This window comes from Neolamprologus brichardi, chromosome 5, assembly GCF_056152115.1.
Source record: "Neolamprologus brichardi isolate AB-2024 chromosome 5, ASM5615211v1, whole genome shotgun sequence".
NCBI lineage: Eukaryota > Metazoa > Chordata > Actinopteri > Cichliformes > Cichlidae > Neolamprologus > Neolamprologus brichardi.
The window spans coordinates 8,015,924-8,037,411 of record NC_142108.1 but is presented as its reverse complement, the minus strand read 5'-3'; the positions used below and the strand labels follow the sequence as shown (position 1 = coordinate 8,037,411).

The 21,488-nt window shown below is 41.7% G+C and overlaps 1 protein-coding gene across 1 annotated transcript in view; it reads right to left on the bottom strand.

The window, feature by feature from the left end:
- Nucleotides 1-6,747: 6,747 nt before the first annotated feature.
- The window catches only part of suclg2 (succinate-CoA ligase GDP-forming subunit beta), a 101,284-nt gene continuing 86,543 nt past the window's right edge, over nt 6,748-21,488 (bottom strand). The window contains exons 10-11 of the mRNA XM_006784614.3: nt 16,309-16,429; nt 6,748-7,635 (exon numbers count right to left, since the gene is read on the bottom strand). Coding sequence (XP_006784677.1) covers nt 7,523-7,635; nt 16,309-16,429 — 234 coding nt within the window. The 3' untranslated portion in view covers nt 6,748-7,522. The remainder of the gene's footprint in view (nt 7,636-16,308; nt 16,430-21,488) is intronic.

The following is a 21,488-nucleotide window of genomic DNA, read 5'->3' as shown; positions in this document are numbered from 1 at the left end:
GATTTCGGTCTGTACTGATGTGATAGCATCGCACAGTTGCTGCAGATTTGTTGGCTGCACATCCATGATGATAATCTTTCATTCCACCAAAGGTTAAAGCACATTTACACAAGGATCTGGTGATTGTAGAGGCAGTTAAAATACAGAGAAATTATTAAGTTAATTAATTATTAAGAGAATTATCAAGTTCAAGAAACCAGTTTATGATGTGGTGTATTATCCAGGGGATGGATGGATGGATGGGTGGATGGATGGATGGATGCTTGGCCGGATGATTCTGGCCCTTCAAACCATCTGTCTGAAATGAAAACTGATTAGATTCAGTAACGTTTTTCAAATCTTCTGTGGTCTAAATTTAGTGACCCCATGTAAAAACTGTAGCCTTGGTTTCTTGTTCTCAGCTGGCAGGAGTGATACCCAGAGTGGTCTTCTGCTGCAGCCAGTCCACTTCAAGGTTCAACGTGTTGCATGTTCAGAGATGCTCTTCTGCATACCTTGCTTGTAAAGTGGTTGTTCGAGTTAATCTTGCCTTCCTATCAGCTCGGAGGCATTTGGCCATTCTCCTCTGGACACTGACAACAAGAAATTATTTTTACCCAGAGAACTGCTGTTCAATTGATATTTTCTCTCCAGAGATAGTTGTGCAGGAAAATCTTAGTAGATCAGCATTTTCAGAAACATTCAAAGTCCCTTAAATCACCTTTGTCCCCCATTCTGATGGGGTCGTCTTGATCATGTCCTTGTGCCTAAATGCACGTAATTGCTGCCATGTGATTGACTGATTAAGTATTTGTGTTAAAGCACAATTGAACGGGTGCACATTACAAAGTGAGTGTATGATTTTCCAGCACAAATACACTTGGGCAGATAAAATGAAGAGTAGTTCTTTCCTTTAGTACTCTGTCTGGAACTACCATACTTTTAGAACTGCACGTCTTAGTGGAGAGATCGCTTTTGTGCCTTCAGGGCTATTTATATATAAGTTGATACTCCCTGGTGGGCTTAATGGGCGTTTGTGTTTACTGGTTACCCTGGTGGAAAAAAAAAATCACAAAAATCTAGTTTCTGAAATATATCAACACATTTCGAATCCTTACTTAATACTTTTCTTAATACTTGTCTTGCCTGATATTATTACCTGTTAAGGTTTGCTTTGTAATAAACAAATAATGCCCTCCTACATAATAAACGTCTGTGTAAAGACAGAACCAAGAGTGTGTACCTCCTGCACAGCTCTAGTAAGCACCATCTTGACCAAATGCCATTAATATGTTTACAATCAAGGCTTTTAATCCCAAACTGCTCCACGGAGGCTGGTAAGCAGTCAAGAAAAGAAGAAGATGGCTGTGCTCTACAGTTTGAGCTCCCACTAATGAATGCGCAGTCCAGCGTGAATGCAGCGAGCCTGTGTACTCAGCAAAACTGCAGCAGGTAAACAAAGGTGAGGCAAAGTTTACAATTAGTCAGCGGATTCATATCATGCTAATCGCTACCATATGATTTAAATACTCCAGGCTGACGTGCACTAAACCGTCAAGAGTTTACCCTTTTACAGAAAGCAATTCACTCGCAGCCCTGAACACAAACAAACCTTCAAGCACATTTCCCTACACAAATGCCTCATCAAATCTTCCCACAGTGAATAAACACACACACATACAAACACAGGTGCAAATATGCACCAATTTGACGTTCCTGTGGATTTTGACACACATCCACAGAGCAAACACAAGAATAAACACAATCAGACCTATTCAGGCTTCCGCTGCATCCTCCACAAGGCACATCTAGCACACTTACTAAACCTCATCACCTTATTTACCGTTTCTCTTCATAGCTGGATTTGTGAGAGCGGCCTTCATTTTGCTGGTACTGCTCTGCTTTATATCGTTGCCAAAATCACAGGTGACGGGCCACTTTTCTTTGGTGCCCTCCGTTCAGCGCGCGTTGTGGGCAGAATCATTTGATGGTGATAACGCTCGACACACACACGAACACACACATTTCATATATTCAGCCTGGGCATGAGACGGCAAAGCTAACGTTACACCTATTAACCGCCAAAGTCACCTTAGCCCTGAGGGGTGTGTGCAAGCACACTGCAACCAGTACGATGAACGGAGACAGATCACATCACTAGGTGTGTACTTAATGTTCATCAGCATACACACCTTCAGCCATCTGAAGACAGATAAGGAAAAAATGCAAGAAGTGCAGTAAAGAACGGCCTCAAAGCATGGCATTGTGGGAAAACTGAGCGCTTGAGAGTGTCAGGGGCACATGTGCTGAGCGCTCCACCAGGATAACTGTGGAAACTGTAATCTGTCTACTCTGTTTTAATTAAGCGGTGGAAGCTTTTTCAGAGGTCAACTAAATGAGCTTTTAACTACACCCACTGACACGCAGTTTTCTGATGCTGGCTTGTTGATGACAGCATCGTAGGATGCTTACCAAAAAATGAGGATGCGTTGAGGGGAAGGTTTATAAGGCAGATAGAGATAAGAAAAAGAAAGCAAGTTTATGTAGCACCGATCCCCTGCCTCCCTTTGTCTGTTCCTCCTGTTTGGATTGCACTCTGTAATTACAGAAGCTTTGAGGACCTTGTTAAGCCATCAGTCAGCACGTAGGTATGATGGTGATGTGGCTTTCCTTCTAGCTTTGCCTGTGTTGACATCTCACCTCAAAGTGCTACAAAATAATGTATTTGGACATCTGTTAACCCACCGTTGTTCTCCATGCTGTCCTTCAATGCACTCATGGAGTCTGCTCAGCACTATTGATTTGATCTGATCACTGTATGCTGCGTTGCGAGCGACACAGAAAACACTTTGAAGTCTCATCTGAGATGCCAGAGTTACCAGACTGAGTGCATCTTTGCAACTCTGATCAGAACTGCAGTTTTTTGCACCAACTTCAGCTAATAACTAATTCAATTTTGTAGGCAGTAAAATACAAAATACTGTCAAGCGAGTTCAGTTTTCATGTGCAGCAGCCTGACTGTGCTTGCAGCTGATGCCTTGGACACAGTTATTCACCACACGGTCCCGCCTGCACACATGCTTCTTTTAATATTCTCATCTTTCAGGCCATTGGTGGTGGTGTAATTGTGTGTGGGTTATTTTCTTGACTCATTTTGGGCCTTTTAGTAGCAACTGAACATTGCTTAAACGCCACAGCCTACCTGAGTATTATTACTGACCATGTCAATCCTTCTAGCAGGATAACACATTGAGTCACAAAGCTCAAATCATTTCAAACTGATGTCTTGAACAGTGCAGTGACTTCACTGAACTCAAATGGCCTCCACAGTTACCAGAGCTCAGTCTATCAGAGCACCCATGTGATTCCAGGGAGTGTATTTCTAATTACGTAATTTCCCCCCACTGCTCCCCTACATCAGAACTTAGGGTTCAACCACAAGCAGAATTTCATGTCATATGCCCATCCTGACCTGACGTAAAGAGGATGACATACCTCTGGATGGAGAACAAAGCAAAACAAAAAACAATAGATGAAGATGGGAGGAGTAAGAATGAAGGAAAAATTAGAGAGGACAAAGACTGAATAGATAAACAAAGAAGAAGGGAGAGAAGTAATGTTCACCTACAGACAATTTAAAATCTCCTATTAACCTAACCTCAAGTACGTCTTTGGACTGGAGGGAAGCTGGAGCGCCCAGAGAGAACCCACACAGAAAGGCCCCAGCCTGGACTTTCTTGCTGTGTGGGAACAGTGCTAACCACGGCCCCACTGCACTACCTGGAAGTAATAAGGTTGATTAGAAATGTAAAAAAAGAAAAGGGAACCAAAGGAGAAAGTCAACAAAGACAGAGGGCAGTAGGTTTTAAGCAAAACTATTATAAATCAGGTTAGAGGGTCAGATGACAAAAACCGAGGGAGCAAATTGGTGTTTGATGGATGGAAAGGAAGTTTAAAATGCTTTGGTCCAAATCAACAGGAAACATCCCCCCAAAAATTCTCTCGCGTGTTCAAACTTTGGAAACTGAAAGAGATGCAGAAATTGTATTGATTGCGGAAGCAGCTGGGAGACAGGTTGAAAACAAGAGATTGTCATGGAAAGAGGAGTGTTGCTTATTGCAACTTTTTAAATCTGCCTCCTCTTCGCTCAATTTCTCGAGACAGCCAAGGTAATTTAAATCGATTCTAAGTCCTTCCATTACAGACACACTGACAACAGTTTGGAGAGAGGGGAAATGGATTTTTCTGCTCATCTGTGAGCCAAGGCCAAATCTGAGGACTTCTACAGCGACGCTGTAACAAAGCACGCTGCTGCCAGCCAAGGCTCCTCCTTCACTTGACGTTTTTACCTCGCTGTATTGCTTTTGCTCCATAAAATCTGTCGACAGCTATTTTTTTTTATGATTTCAGGGTTTTGGTAAGACAATAATGGCCGTGGAGAGGGTGAGGCCCGACCTTCCATCTCACTTGGCATTTCCACGACCGAGAAAAGGAAAACAATGTTTGTGTGTTTGTATGATCCCACAGAGCAGAGCTACCTTGGCGGTTTTTAGAGCTTATGCATAAACATGTGTTCACAGCGCTTACAGGAACTGATATAACAATCAATTGACACACACACACACAGACTCACAGTTCTCATCTATCCACCGCTTGGTCGACAGATTCAAAGGCAGAAAATTGTAAATATTGAGCAACCCCTTGTCCCTGAAAAATGAAGTACAATAGCCGGAGGCAATTCATCCCACTATTGCTTTTTTATGAACTAATATGTTCATAGTTGCCGCTTCCAAATTACTCAATAAATATCCAATACTTCCTCAGAGGCGGCCTTGACCCTGTTGTCTGAAAAAACGCTTTTCACGAGTGGACGCTTTTCCCCCCCAACACGCTTAAACACTGAAAGCAGCTTCGGTAAAGTGGCAATTACCATGCTGACATCAATTCAGAAAGCACATAACAAACCTGCCCTGTTTCGAGAAAGCAAACTGGACAATTACAGAGGCAAATAAAGCCAGCCACCGACAGCGGGAAAATAAAACTCCCGCGGCATAATAATTCAACTTAATTAAAGGAGCAGCCCATCCAAAGGGTCATTTACAACAACACCCCCGTGTCTCCCACCTCCGGAGGTATTAGCAGAGTTAAAAGCAGCGGGCTACACGATAGAAGTCGTCAGACTGACCTCCAAAGCTTCTTTCCCCCCTCATCTATATTTATATGAAGGAGCGGCACTAATTTTGCCCAGTAAATCAGTGTGCACATTCCGTTGTGACCTCCAGCTTGACACTGAATTAAACAATATCAGGGCTCAAGAAGCCCGCTTTAACAAGCCTTAAATTCCTCCGTCCAATCCATCAGCGGGGATATTTCTGACACACGGAGGGAAGAGCATGAAATAAGGCAATTATTGAACCCTTCAGCCCATTTTTACGGCTTGGCTGGCTGGCACGATGCAGCACAGAGCCTCAGAGCTCCGAGTTTGTGCTGTGAGATGACTCTTAGCGATAGGGATGCTAAGAATTAATACAGTGAAAAGAAATTTCAGTAGTTAGGCAACATCTTTTTTTTGTTTCTAAATATAGCCTGTCAATAAACATCTCACAAAGACGTGTAGCTATGGCAGCAGTTTCCAAGAGGCCCTTCTGGAGTCCTCCTGACTTTGCCCAAGAAAAAAAAGCGCTGAAGAGAAAAGCTTCAGTTTGAGTCACACTTGGTGTTCTTCTCCGGTGCAGGCAGGACGAGAAAAGTGCTCTCGTGGAGGTGGCAGTCGATCCTGTGAGCCCTCTCAGATTGCCTGACAGATAATCCATCACACAGTCAGTGTGTCTGACAGGAAGAGGTCTCAGTCAACTTTCTGTAGCGCTCACACGGGCCCTGTGAAGGACAATCACTCTTTTCAAGTCTCTCCTGGGACGACGTACACTTGAGTTTCATTAGAAGACTGCAGGTGGATGATTTGAGGAGTTTAAGTGTACGTGTACACTGATGTGCAGACGAAAAGCAAGAAAGAAGGCAGGGTTGTTCAAAAAGAAAATGGCAAGGAAACAAAAACAGATTTAAACGATATCATGTAGACATGTCATATTTTTGGATACACATGAGGGCGTTTCTAGTGACTTATTAGTTTTACAGTTACCATGGAATCAACAGTTTCTGAGATCTGTCAAAATCCTGATTTATTGAACTACCGAAGAATGGAAAAATAATAAACGTAACATTTATACATTCTAAACGTAAAATTCTAAACATTTAAGAAAGAAGAGCTGAAAATATATGGTAGAAATCTTAAGAAACTAAATATCTTTAGACAACTGACACTTCAACACAAAGATGAGCTTTGGCCTCTGGATAGCTTAACCCCTTAATCCCTACTGTGTCATATTTGATACATGAGTTTTTGAGATGTCTACATCTGTGTCATCCTCCTGAAAAGAAAAAGGGAGATCTATTACAAGAATTAAATTTTTTTTCCCCTGTTGGAAAAAGAAGACTTGGCCATTGAAAAAGCAGCTTGATTTACTTGGAAAAACATTTGCACATTTTCAAAATATGTGCTCATGCAGTTAATAGTGTTAAGAAAACTGCAAACTGCTGAGGATCTGCTCTTCCTACTGACATCACATTTATTCTGGGAGTGTGCTTCCTTCAGAAATACCCGGGAAATTCAGCAGAATTTCTTTTTCCGCCTTACTTTCCACCTTTTGCCAGTTTTTCCTCCATCAGGATACTCCGATATGGGCCGGACAAATTCAACACACTAAAGTGTAGTTTTTAAAACATTTTTTGTTTAATGTCACAAATTGCATTTTCTCATTGTATTTCAGACATCCTGTCAACATCCATTCATGATTATAAAAAAGTACAATTCTTTGTTTTTAATTATTCATTTTCTCGACACCTATGATTCCTCATTAGCTTTCATTGGACAGGCACAGATTAGAGCAGATAATGGACGTCTCATAGTAGCACTTTATAAATAAGACATGATGCACAAACTCAGAGTGAGTACACCATCTACTTCATTTGAAACACAGACGAGGCTTGGTAACCAACGTGGACGAAGTACGAAAGTGTTTACTGCTTCCATTCATCTCCGTTTCAGCAAGTACCACTGAATGATATCACAGCTTATGAATGGTGTGTGATAACATGGCAACAACTCAGTGGATGCCAGGGCTGGATGTGAAGATGGAAAATGTCTTTCCCACTTCATATTTTGCTGAAAAATAAAGACAAGAAAGCTAATGGAATGGACAAAGTGTCAATATGTTAGCATGAATATGTCAGTGGTTCTTTCTAACTAATGCACATTTTAATGATTAAAGGAACTGCAGCTGATCTGATCTGCAGAGAGGAAACCAGTGTAATGGCAGAATCCTGTAAGTGCTTGTGATCTGGATCTCAGTTGGCAATCAAAGTGAGAAATGCACGCAAAGACTCGCAAAGACTCGCAAAGACTCAAGGTTTTGGAGGTCTGCATGTGGAAGAAAAGGCTGATGGTGGTGTGCTGAGGCTGGAATGAGACGTCCTGCAGGATTCTCTATTTCTTGATAGCTGCCACCGCTTTCTTGGCGGCATCATCCAGGTCATCTGCTGCCAAGATGGGCAGGCCGCTCTCGGTCAGAATCCTTTTAGCCTCGTGGACATTGGTCCCTGAAAAAGGGCAAAAAAGGGGAAGAAATCCCCCCCAAAAAACAGTGTTACAACAGGCGACAACAAACATTAGAAAAATGGCTAAACAAGGGTGAACCTGATCTGCCATCTGCACGGATGTTAAAAACCACACTGTGTGAAAGACGAAGAGTTCCTCTGGAGGAATCAATCCACACAGGCAGATGGAGTCATGGGTCAATGGTGGCACATGCAACTGCTGATCCGAACGTCGTAGAGTGTGAACAACGGGCAAAAGGGCAATTTATGTGTGTGTGTGTGTGTGTGTCAGCTCCCCCGGCTGTAGTGAGGGCAGGGGTAGCAGGTGCTGGGTGATACGGTGATGCCTGTGCCCCCAGTAGGCCCGCAACCAACCAGAGAGAGAGAAAGAGGAAGACACTCGGAGATACTCTGTGCAACCCCGAGGCTCTACGCACTGAGCTGGCTGCCTCCCAGCACTGCACACCGCTCGGCCAAATGCGAGTCTGACAAGCCTGTCACAACACAGGGCAGGGGGCGCCTCAGCGGACGGAGGGACGCAGGAAGGGGAGTGGATGAGAGCAAGAGAGAGGGAGTGAATGAGGTGGTGGTGCTGGTGGGGCAGCAGAGCAAAAGGTCAAATGAAGCGAAATTGGCCCCTCGCAGCTAAAAACAACAAAAGCCAGCTGTTTATGTGGCATTTACTGATTCGACACATGAAGAACAAAAACTGAATCTGTCTGATGTGCCATCAAAGACTCAGCACACTGCTGAAACATTTAATTATCTTTTTTTCCCCCGAACTACTTACATTTGTTTGTTTTTCTTAATCAGATTTCAGATCTCATTTATTACATTTTGAGTGGACGCACCTCTCTGTGTCCGTGCTGAACACTTCAACTGACGATCGCTCCCGTCTGATCTTTTCTTACTTCAAATTCAAACCAATGAAAAACTCAAGTTATGCTGTGTTATTCAGACAAACAACACATTTGAAAAAGTCTCTAAAAAAGGTTCTGGAAAAACACTTTATAGTGACTTTACACGTTACGTTTACTGTATATGGACAAAGGGTGTGTTGAGATTCTCTGTATATTAGTGTCTCCCTGTATTCGCCCGGGTGTTAAACGAGTCGATGTGCGAGTGTTTGTGCATGCTCAGACGCTCACAGGTTGACCTTCGCTCTCGTGGCTGCCGTGTAATTAAGACTGCATGATATGTGAATTCTCCGGAGGCCCGGCCACCCTGATCAATAGACCTTTCATGAGGAATTCTATTACCAGTGCCACTTAACGCCTAATATTTCATCTCTTTTGTCCAGCCGTATAATAAGTCATTCCAAACACATTTCTGCAGGCTCGCACTCCAAACAATCAATTCGGCAATGCAATTAATTAGAATAAGAGCAGGAAGAGCTCTTGCTCTGCTGCATAAACAGGGGATCGGATGTCTCAAGTCGTTTTCACATCAAACAGCGGATATTCTCCGTGCGACTGTGTGCGTCTCGATTCGGACACGCAGTACTGTATGCTTTACATTCAACAGGCTAATCCGCAAACTTCACTGAGATTGATGGATCTATGCTTCTGTACTGACAGGTTTATCTGTCACAAGATTAAAACAAAGCTGCAGCACAACAAAGTTCAAACGACACAAGATAAAACTGACGAAAGTGGAAGCAGCCATATGGGCGCCCAGCAAATACATAATGCAGCAGGTATTCTGAAAGACAAATATGCCTATGGAAAGTGTATACAGGAACAAAAAGTAAACATGCATTTTTTTCTCCCCAAGCTGATACATATTCATGACCAGCAGGAGTATTCAGTGTATTATTTAGATTGTGCAGCATCTGTGTGTTACTCAGGTCATGTGTGGTGGAAGAATCACACGTCGTGTTGGAGTCGTGCATTTGTGGGAGTCTTTTTCTGCACAAGTATGGGTGAGAGCTGACTGCAGTTCCACTGTGAGCAGTAGGGAGCACTGATAGCTCACGCCAGCAGCATCAGCAAGGGCTGAGCTCAGCTGGATACAGAATTACTAAGGCATGTGTGGAGTATATGTGTGTGAGTGTAGGGTATAACTGGAGAATGGGGATATGTGTGTGTTCACCTGCAGCCACTAGGTGCTGCCAGAGACCTACTCACAGTCTGGAGAGGGCATCAACGCACACAGTCAGCATGCACAAATAACCAAAGCAAGATGATTGTTTTAAATGACTTTCTATTTGATTAAATATAAGAAATGAACATTAGAGAAGGCAAAAATATAGATTTCTGCAGAAATTCATCACAACACGTATTCTCCAGACCTAGATCATCAGTCCAACTGACCTGTTAATTACTGAGAAATGTCAAAGAACACTAACTTGCTAGTCTGAACTTTTTTCTTTATTAACAATCAACTCCTGAAAATTCAATCAAACCTTAATTCACTTTTCAAAAGTGCTCAATCCAATCAAAAACCGACAAACCCCCCCAAATTTAATTAGGTTCAATTCAACTTTATTTATATAGCACCAAATCATAACCACAGTGGCCTCCAGGCGCTTTATAATGTAATTTAAAGACCTTAGAGTAATACAGAGAAAACCCCAACAACCAGACAACCCCTTAGAGGAAGAAGGTTGTGACAGTGGGAAGGAAAAACTCCCTTTTAACAGGAAGAAACCTGGCAGAACCAGGCTCAGGGAGGGGCGGCCATCTGCCATGACTAGGTTGGGCTAAGGGGAGAAAGACCACACCAATGAGTGCGGAGGAGAGCCTGAGATTAATAATAACTAACGACTAAATACAGAGTAGCTTATGAACACACGCAGTGAAAGGAGGCGAGTGAAGAAAAAAACCCCACGCTCATCATGGGAATCCCCCAGCAGCCTAGGCCTATTGCAGAGTAACTTAAGGAGGATTCAGGGTCACCTGATCCAGCCCTCCCTATATGTTTGATCAAAAGGGAAAGTTTTAAGCCTAATCTTAACACTAGATAATCCATAATCCAAACTGGGAGCTGATTCCACAGAAGAGAAGCCTGAAAACTGAACACTAGAAACTGCAAATAAACCCGCAGTCTGAGACTAAAGTGCTCTAATGGGGCAAAATGGTACTGTGAGGTCTTTAATATAAGTGAAGAGATACGTGAAGAGAAGGATTTTAAATTAGATTCAGCATTTAACAAAGAAAACAACATAAGAGCATTCAGCAGGTGGCAAGCATCACAGCACAATATTTTCACATCTATATGGCAATTAACTAGCGTACCTGTGACTACTGTGGAAAATGACGCTTTAACGTGTGACTTACAGGCCACTAGGCTTCAGTGGGATAATAAGGGTTGGTGCTGTGCCAAAGATTTGTGCTGGAGCTTTCTTGATGCTGCAAATCCTACATTTGTGAGCAGCTCTGTCCTAACAAGCTGTGCTTAGCGTTGCTGTCATCTGAGAGAAGGACACGTTGCTGTAGAGTCACACATACAAAGAAAGTCTGAAGCTGTAAAGGTTCCTTATATGTCAAGGACACGATAAAGACTGTTTCCTTAGCAGGAGAAGATAAGGGAAACAAAAAGATGTAGAGTTTGATAAATGAACTCTTTCGCCTGCTGTTGGTAAAATCTTTGCCACAACAAAAAATGGCAACCCCTTCACCTTCTCTCACAGTCAAGCCAACCGGTTAATTAATCATGTGGTGACTGAGTGATTGTCAGTGTAAGGCTGTGTGTGTGTCTGGATATTTCTTTTCCCCTTTAAATATCATAATTGTCATTAATACATGGCAATTAGACGGGCAGCTTCTGCAAGACTGTCCACTGACAGTTTTTCTTCAGGTTTCCTGAGTTGGTGGCTTGTCTGCACTGCTGGTGAATTATGGTTTGCTTCACACTAGAAAGTGATTAGTTCCCCACGTAATAATCTCCTGGCTGTCAATGAGAGCTTTTGATGTGTCACACTAACATAATTCCCACCATCTGTCAGCTGTCTGAAGGTACTGGGGTACGCTGTAAAAGAAGTTCTTAGAGGAGTTATTTATTTATTTAAATTAGACACAAGCTCGGTACAAATAAAGCAAATAATTATGTATGTAAACTGTATGTATGTCATTGCAGTTCTCAGGAAATCTCATGGCAAACCAAAAGTTAACATTTTAGTCTGTTTTTGTTTCGTGCCACTGTCCTAACGTACATTATAATCTTTTGTGTTGGGAATCTGCGTAAATGTCACAATGCTACAGTCCAGTAACTCACTTAGTAAAAGCAGTTTAAAACAAAGAAGGGTGCTCTGCCTCAAGACCAGCCAGATGAACCACAGGCAGCTGATATATACACCCTCCCCCCAAAAGAAACCTATTTAACTGACTGCATGTTGTCATACTCACTCGACTCTTAACCCAGCCCCAACCAGACAGTCTACATCAGGGGTCGGCAATCCTGGGCACGCGTGCCACAGTTGGCACGCGAAGGGTTAACTGATGGCACAACCATAGCTGGACTGGCCATCGGGCATTTGCTCGGTATGCTGACTTTTTACAGTCAGTTACAATAACTCGTACTGCGTGCTAGCTAGTATGACGGAGTTTATATACAGCTGGGTGGGTGCTATGATGTTACTGATAGTGAACTTTATTTTGTTCATAAGGTTAGTTAGTAGAGTTGCCAACCGTCCCGTAAAAAGACGGAATCGTCCCGCATTCAGAGAAAATATTACGCGTTTCGTATTGAGCTGAAAAGGAACAGTTTGTCCCGAACTTCAGCTAGAATGGAAAAAAAAGACACAAAGCTGGAGTTATTCTGTCGTTACGCTGCACAGCTGCCTCTTCTTCTCTCATTCTCTCCTGTTGCTACTTTAATCATGAAACTGATCAATGATCAGCTGATCGGCTTTTCTCTCGTGTTTGTTTATCTTCCACTTTGCGCCAGAAAGAACAAACCAGCGGATGTCGCGCTAAACAACAGCAGCACGTTTAAGCTTGATCAGCTATTGTTAGAATTTATTTAGTATTAATTTCTAGTATCAGCTGATGTTTGCTGGAGCCACAGCTGTTAAGCTGCTGGTCATGATGTCGGTTTGGATATGTGGTGAGAGGGAAACATGAACATGAAACCAGGAGATGTCCTTACTGAATCATCAGAGCTGAACAGGTGATGGAGAAACAGGTTTACCTTTTAGGTGACATGAATGAGTTGAAGGGAAGTTATGAACTGTTTCTGAGAGACAAATAACACCAGGATCCTTTTCTAAGTAGCTGACAGCTGGTAACTGTGCAGGGGCGGGTCTAGCAAAGTTTTGCCAGGGGGCCAGGTAGGGCATTAACAGGGAGAGGGGGGCACAAAGAAATACTTTCTTATTCTCATTTAAATGTCTGGCTGTTATTAAATAATTATCTGAAGCTTACAACCAAAGTTTTTATCTGATGTAAAATGTATAGAAATCATACATATACCAACAAGACTGTACATCACTGTCACAACAGTGTTTGTTTTCATTCAAAGGCTTTATGGCTTTAATACCTGGTGGGCCGGTCTTTAGTCACAATGCCCAGTTTTTTGTCCCAGTCCAGCCCTGGGCACGACACACAGTGAATTAATCTGAGAAAGTGCATCAAAAAATAAATGGCCGCGCCAGCGGTGCTTTCAGGTGTATAGACCAATGTTTTATTTTCTGTTCAAACCAGAAATCTTTAATGAGCAGCTAGATTTGTCTCACATTAACTGGCTGAGTTGATGCCAGTTAATGCGACATCGAAGTAGCTGGAATCCACAGCTGTGTGTGTTCATGGAGCTTGCATTTTCACCTGCTGGACATCACTACCTGACAAATTTAACTGTCTTCAGAACATTGCAGAGGCCTTATTGACTTATTGGCTCTACGTATCTGTGTGAGCAGATTTTCTCTCACATGAGTGTCCTCAGGTAGCCGTCTGAATGCTGGACACTCGGAGACCTGTGTCTCTGAGTGGGAGACCAAAGATCACATTAACATGTGTGTCTCTGTATTAACAAACATGCCATATTGGCTTAGTTTATTTTTCTTATCATTGTTGTGAGGAGACCATAAATAGCATTTGTACTTTCTGTTGTACAGTTCATTTGCTGTTATTGATAAAAAGTGTCTTTTTTTATTTCAAAATAGCTGATAACTATTCACTGATAGCTGGCAACATCTGCAAACAAATATAATTCTATAAAGTGGTTCTATATATTGTGTAACTGTTCATATAGAGCGTTATTAAATTGATTGCTAATGCAATAATACGGCACACTGACTTCTGAGGAAATTTTAAATGGCACTCGCCATCAGAAAGGTTGCCGACCCCTGGTCTACATGATTAAAACAAACATAAACACATTACATTTTTTATTATCTGTTATTTAAGAGCAGCTTACTGCAGCACCAGATTTGTGTTCCCTATTTGCATACTTGTATAACGTGCATGACATTCATTCTCATGATTTAATCAATTCTTGTCAGATTCTTTGTGAGAGGCAAATAGCGAGATTTACACTACGTGAGGGTAAGTTAATAGCTATTTTTAAAAATCACTACAAAAATGAAAAAATGTGTAATATATGTGAAATCAAAGACAGAAATCCCCCCAAATCAACCAGTGTGTGAATGTATATTACTCTATATTTATGTATCTGGATATGCATATAGCTGCAGCAGCTATTTTAGCTATAATGATGCTGTCAGGACTGATGTTGAAATCTCATCTATTGACACAGGGCCTCAAATCTTGTTTCAACTATATATGAGGAAAAGCTCAAGCAGAACATATTCCACTCTTTGACAGAGAGTTGGGGGACACCTCAGAACAGAGTTAAATGAATGTAGTCACCTTTTTTCTGGATTCCAAAGGTTTTTAAGAGGTAGACAAACCTGCAGAGAAACACAAGATGACCATGCGCACACTGTAGCCAAAGAGGGCAGTACAGCACCTCCTTAGGTATCGCTTCCTTTCTATACGTTCAATAACGACAGTGTGTCTGCGTGTTCTCTGCTCAGTTTTCACCAGATGAGTCTAAGTGCTAGCGATGATAATTACAGACTGTTTTAGATCAACTCAATCAGCCCACATCAAACACTTCATGCATACTCTATCAACTAACACAACTCTATCAGGAACTAGACCACATGGCCTCTCTTCCCCACATATGGGAGCACATAATTCTCTGCCAGTGCAATCAACCCTGGCTCTTTAGGGCCTTTCCAATTAAAAGTGTGCCTGTTAATCCATTCTGATCCTGTTGAAGAACGTTGGGCCGTTTTCACTGCCCGGCAGTCAGCCTAGCAAGCTGAGCTGATTGATTCAGAGCCAATCCTCTCCACAAGACTGCAGCCCAGGATGTAATGACCCACAACTAAGGCTTGGATTAGGCCTCGGTCAGGGTGACGTGTTTGGACCATCCGGCATCCACCAGAAGTGACTTTCTGGACTGTCTGAGAGTCATGTTGAATTATGGCTACTATCAGAAATGTGTGGTGGATAATTAAGGATCCGTCCAGATTGCCAGTCTAGTTCGTTCTGTAGTTGTGTATTCTAAAGAGACAAATGTGCATCTTGAACTTGGGGTGTTTGAACTCCAGTCAACAATATTATTTTTGGTTCAGACCCAAAGTTTTTTCAGCCATGGGGTAGATTTACATACCTGCATGACATTTTTATTCGACTTTAGGGGAAAGTAGTGGAAATGACAGTTAAGAGTAAAATTCTCACACTACATCGTGCTCTGAACAACCATGCCCTCACTACTGCACAGCACCTCGACACACAGTTGGCTTCTAGAAACAGCTTACACGCCCTGACCTACAAATAGCAGATTGTGTGCAGACATACAGCATGAAATGCTAAGCGCTAACACACACACACACACACTCTCCCCTGCTCTGTGCTCTGGACACACCACTCAGCAGGATCTTGACAATTAAGCTAACCACCAACTGGCCCTATGCCTCTGAGTCACCACTGCCATTCCCCCCCCACACACACACACACACTCGAGCAAACACACACAGCTGAGCAGGTTTTATTAGCATATAGAGGTGAAAGGTGAGCCAATCAGTGCCGTCTCTACAGTTATTCTGGCTGCTGCTAATGACAGGTGCAGCAGAATGTGACATCTATGAGAAATGCACTGCTGTTCTTTCTGGGACACTGGGCCACAATGAAGATGGATATGCTCCTGAGAGTACAGCAGCAATAATACAATGGCTCCAAAGTTTAAAACTAGGTGGGGAATGAGTTTCTTTGTACCTTTGAAATTGAAAATATTCATAAAACGATACTGCAAGCTATATTCTCAGTCCATATAAACTCGAACCAGCTGTACCCTGAGCAAAGGAGACTTTAGGTACAGTTCAAGAAAAGTAAAACTTACTGACACATATATGTAAAAGCAAGACAAAAAGAACTTGTGTTTACATGATGATGATGTTACTCATGCGCCAGGTCAAGGTGAACAAACTGTGACAAGGGACACAGCTGTGATCCTAGTTGCATGTTATAGCGTATTAACCGCCAATCATTAAATGCTCATTAATGTGAAATTCTTTCGCTGGAGGCTAGATGTGCCTAAGAGAAATGATGCAGTCTGTTTGGTTTAACTGGAAGTGCCAACTGCCGATGACTTACTAACAGCGTCAGAGAGGCAAAACAAAAACTTTTGTGCATGTGTTCCAGTGTGGGTGAGTGTCAAGTGCCGTTTTACCTTCCAGCCTGACCACCAGCGGCACTTTGAGCTCCAGCTCTCGGCAAGCTTTGGTGATGCCATTGGCAATGATGGCACAATTAACAATGCCCCCAAAGATGTTGACCAGGATGGCTTCAACCTGTGAAAGAAGACAATAGACAAAAAAGAATTAACCCAACAATAAACAGCAAGTGAAATGAAATAAGATAAAGGCAAGTTTCAGCTGTACCATCTTCGTGCAATAGCAAGCAACAGCATTTAAACAAACAGCAGAGCATGTCTTGTTGGGAATCCTATCGGCTTCATTCAGACATGTACTAAATAAGACATTCAATTATATCATTAAATTATAATGTCTTACTTATAAAGACAAAATAGAAATAATCTGGTCCTTAGCTGGTCTTAAAATGAGGCAACTCCAACCTCAGATAACAAAACATGACAAATTACTGCGTGTCAGTATTTATTTGTCAAAAACTGAGCTAAAATGCAAAAGCAGTACATGAAAAACCAAGAATCCCCTTATTGCTTCTATAGGAATAAAGAGAGTAAGTAGCTGCCAGGTCCTGCTAATTAAATGCACTTGATTAACTGATAATTAGTGAGTGTGAGCGCCTCTGAACAAGCAGAAGCTTTGGCAGTTTGCTGGTCCAGAGCAGCAAAGGTGTGTACAATGCTGAGGACAAAAAGATGTCAGCTGTTGCTGTCCATCAATGGGTTATAAAGGGTTATACAGCCATTTGCGAACAATTTTTAGTCCATCATTCCACACTGAGAAAGATTATTCACAAGTGGAAAACGATCAAGACAGCAGCCAATCTTTCCAGGAGTGGATGTTCCAGCAAATTCACTGCAAGGCCAGGCTGTGCAGCGATCAGAGAAAGTGCAACAAAACCCAAGAGCGACATCCCAGACTCTACAAGCTGTTAAATGTTAAAGTTCACGACAGTACAATTAGAAAAAGCCTCTTCTCACAAACCACAAATTTTGGAACAATGAAGCTCATTGAAACAATGTGTATGCACAAGTTTATGCACGGACTATGCATACACACATTTCAATGACGAAGGTCTGGCTGTCTTTGAAACTCTAAACAAGTTTTTTTCAAAGCTGAATAAAAATACTGCTAGTGCTGCAATTACTACTTTTACTAATACTAAGCCTGTTGGTTTAACATGACTGTGTTTCACTAACAGATGCACGGTGTAAAGAACACATAAGCTGGTGTGCACATTTCATGAATCTGAAAATAATGTTGCATATGGACTTTTTGTGCAGGGTAAGAATGTCCATGCAAACACTATTGAAAGAGACTCTAATGTCCTTTGGATAGATTGTTTGGTGAAACCCAAACGTATAAGCACAAACACCTCATACCAACTGTCATAACTAGGGGTGGGTTTTGATAATCGATTTATCGATTAAAATCGATTCTGGCTTGGATAACGTGATATCAATTCATTAAAATCCTGAATCGATTTTTTTAATATTAATTTATTTTGCCCGACACGCCAGAATCTCAGGTTAAACCTCACAAAATTTCAAGAACCACCAAACAGCTAAAACAGTAAATGAGAGCAGGAACACAGATTCTGCACAAAGACGTAAACACAAAGCTCGGAGCCGCCGACGCATCAGAATCAGTGAGATGTCGCCTTTCTCACCCGACGGCACGGACACGGTCGGGGCTGAAAGCTGACAGCTCGCTGATTCTGATGTTTCGGCGGGTCCGAGCTTTGTGTTCACGCCCTTTTTGCGGTGATTCTAAAGATGTTAGTTTTATCTCTCCAAACATTATTGACCGAACCGGCAGCAAAAGAAGATCCAAACTACGCTTCACAAAAACATCGTCATGAATTCCTTCTGATTTTTGCTGTTTTGCTTCCACCACACTTCATGCACAGCTCTCTCTCTCTCTCTCTCTCTCTCTCTCTCTCTCTCTCTCTGTATACTTCAAGAACAGTTTCCCGTCTAACAATCTGTTTTCTGCATTATTCGCTTGCTTGTTACGCACAAGACTACCGTTGTTTACAGGCTGTCGGCCGCTGTTTTTTTCCCTTTTACTTACTTCCGAAAAGAAAGACAAATTTCTGCTGTTAGCCGTGTCTCTAATAAAACCGCTGTAATGTCAGAGGTAATGTTCATAAGTTGATTAATGGTTTTCTTTCGTTTTTGATGTACTGCAGAATATTTTTATAAAATCCCAGGCCAGGAAAATCACCTTCATGTTTTTCTGTGTTTTATCAGCAGCTACTTTGACACAAAAGCATCTGCTGTGATGCTCACACCTTTGATAAAGTCTTGTGAGTGTCAGCTTCCTTTTTATAGATACAAAAATATGTAAATGTACTGATCTGAATTATAATATTTCTGACTGTCTGAGGCAAAATTTCCTAGATTTAAATCTAATCGAATTGAATTGAATCAATTCGGGACCTTGTGAATCGGAATCGAATCGATTCTAGAAATCAGTGACGATGCCCAGCCCTAGTCATAACAACGGTGATGGTTTGGGTTTGATTCACAGCCACAGGGCCTGGGAACCGTGCAGACTTTGAGTCGACCATGAACTCCCCTGTTTACCAAAGTACTCGAGAGTCAAACATGAGGCAGTCTGTCTGACAACCATCATTGATCCCAACCACAGCAACAAATCTACAACAGAATAACTAAAACAGGAAAGAATTAAGTAGGTGCGCTGACTCAAAGTTCAGACCTCAACCTGACTGAAAAACTGCAGTGGGACCTTAAGAGAGCTGTGCATAAGCAAACACTCTGAACTGAAGTAATGTTGCAAAGAAGAGGGGATGAAAGTCCTCAACAATGATGTGACAAACTGGTAAAGTCTTGCTTTTTGATTAATAAAAATGTCCTACGTGGAGTACACAGTATTGTACGCAACATGGCCAATCCTCTCAGTGTCTCAGGGGTAATTTATCACAATTATTTTTCTTGCTGGTAAGTTTTCATAGGGGTGAAGACTTTAATGTAAAGTTGTAGGGCAAAGTGAAAAAGGCAAAGTCACGCAGAGACATACAGAGTGTATCTTTGCACTCTGCTGGCAGTGAAAGGTGGAAGAAGTGTGAAGTTCACACTTTGTCAGGTGTGCATAAAAACACATTTTGTTCCAAAAAGGAGCAGCTTTGTCTGTTCTGTCAGCACGGGCAGACTAAGACAGCGAGACAGTGTCAAAAGTGTGTCTCAAGACAAAAGGCTGTTGTGTTTGGCTGTTTAGGGCACGATACAGCAGTATGTGTTTCTGAACTAGGATAATCTTGTTTGAGCCTCTGTGGAAAGTGTTGTGTAAATGATATATGGATATATATGTTGTACCTTTATAAAAAAGTGTCCAGTTTGTGCATTACAACACATCAGTGACCTGTTCAGATGCTGTCAGGTTATTGGAAAGTGATTTAACATCCCATCATCTTTACCAGAGCACAGCTGCCCTAAAATATCGATGAAGACACTCTCAACTTTCTTACAAAACAAGCACAAAAGTGATATCACCAAATAGAGAAGCATTGCAGCTTGTATGTGTGTGTGTTTGCATGTGTGTGTGATTACACACTGACAATCTAGCACTTGGTAATTACCCTAGCTAGCTCAGTGGAAAAGTAGACTGAGAGCACACAGGATTAATCCTCCATGTTTGTTTATAATCACTGCTAATCTGTTAGCAGCGATTTGGATGAGCAGCTTGTGGGTGTGTGTTTGTGTGTGCGTGTGTGCGTGCCTGTTGTGCATGTGTATGTTGTCAGTGTGTGGTAATGATGTTTACGCGTAGAGAAGATCAAGGACTTGGATAGCTATCAGAGTGTCGCCATGGCATTGTCCTCTATATGCTATCCAAATGAGCATCTCCGTACGAACAGCGGAGAATGACACAAGACCAGGAGAGCGCTCCCGAACAAACACAAACATAGGCAGGACTATAAAAACTCATTTACCACGCAAAGACACCGAGAAAGAGGCTCGATTCACACCGAGAGCCATTTTGTGCTGATTAAGTGCATCGCACAGGGAATTCGCCCTGAAATGCAAAAACAAACAAACAAACAAGAGGAGGAGGCCGGGAATCGATCGTCTCAAACTTGAAAATAACAGTTTGATGTTTCAATAAAACGCAAAGGTGATCAAATGAAACACGGACTCCTGATTAGAGAGTAATGCTGTATGATGAGGAGCTTTATGGAAAATTATGGATGGGGTAGAGGCAGTTTGAATTTTGTGTGCTGTAGTTTTTGATTCCAATGAAGTCACAATCCCAGTCTACGGGAAAGCTGATGATACACTCTAAACAATGATAACTGTGGCACTCAGCAGCTTCAGGTACTTCTAGTACTTCATCTCTCCCTGTTATAATATTCCCAGCATTTAAACAGTAACAAACTAAATGCATTTTATTAAGATAATATTTACAAGCACACTTGCTCATCCTTTCCCAGAATTACAAACTGCTCAAAATGGAAAGCACATTTTCACTTTTATAATCATTGTGTTTTCTCTTTTACTTCTATGAGTCTAATTTCATTATTGTAAATTAATCTTACAATTCTTTTATGTTACCCATATCTGCAAAATGCTGCAAAATAACCTCCAAATGCTAAAAAAGAAAAGACTGCTGCAACAAAGGCTGCGCTTTCTGCTTTAAGGCACAGCTTTGAAAGAAAAAAATCTGTAGAAAGGAAAGCTATTATATGTCATTACATATAAGTATCCATATTTTCCTCATGTGAAGCTGAAACGGAAAAGGAAGGTGAGGAGGGCGTTTTATTTCCGCATTTTTCTGTCTTTTTATTTATTTTATGTTCACTTTGTACTTTGCACCATGAATAGTTTGAAAAGTCAATATAATGTTAAAAAAATTCTACCTATTGTAAAACATCTAAAGGAGAAGCTTTGAATTATCCCTGCTGTTCATTACTGTCTATGTTTACGACTAAATCACTGCACAATCATGAATCTGCTCCACCACACAGTGTATGACCTGTGTGTTTTCAATAATGGGTCTACAGGGGAAGGATCACATATAGGTCAATGTGGAAGTGAAATACGGGTAAATTTACATACATTTTAAAGGAAACATATGCACTATATTAGCAATAACATTTACTCACTCGTTACCATCAAAGACAAAGACTCACTGGCAGCTCCATGTCCATGCTTGTCTATATTTTTTCCTCTTATTTGCCATA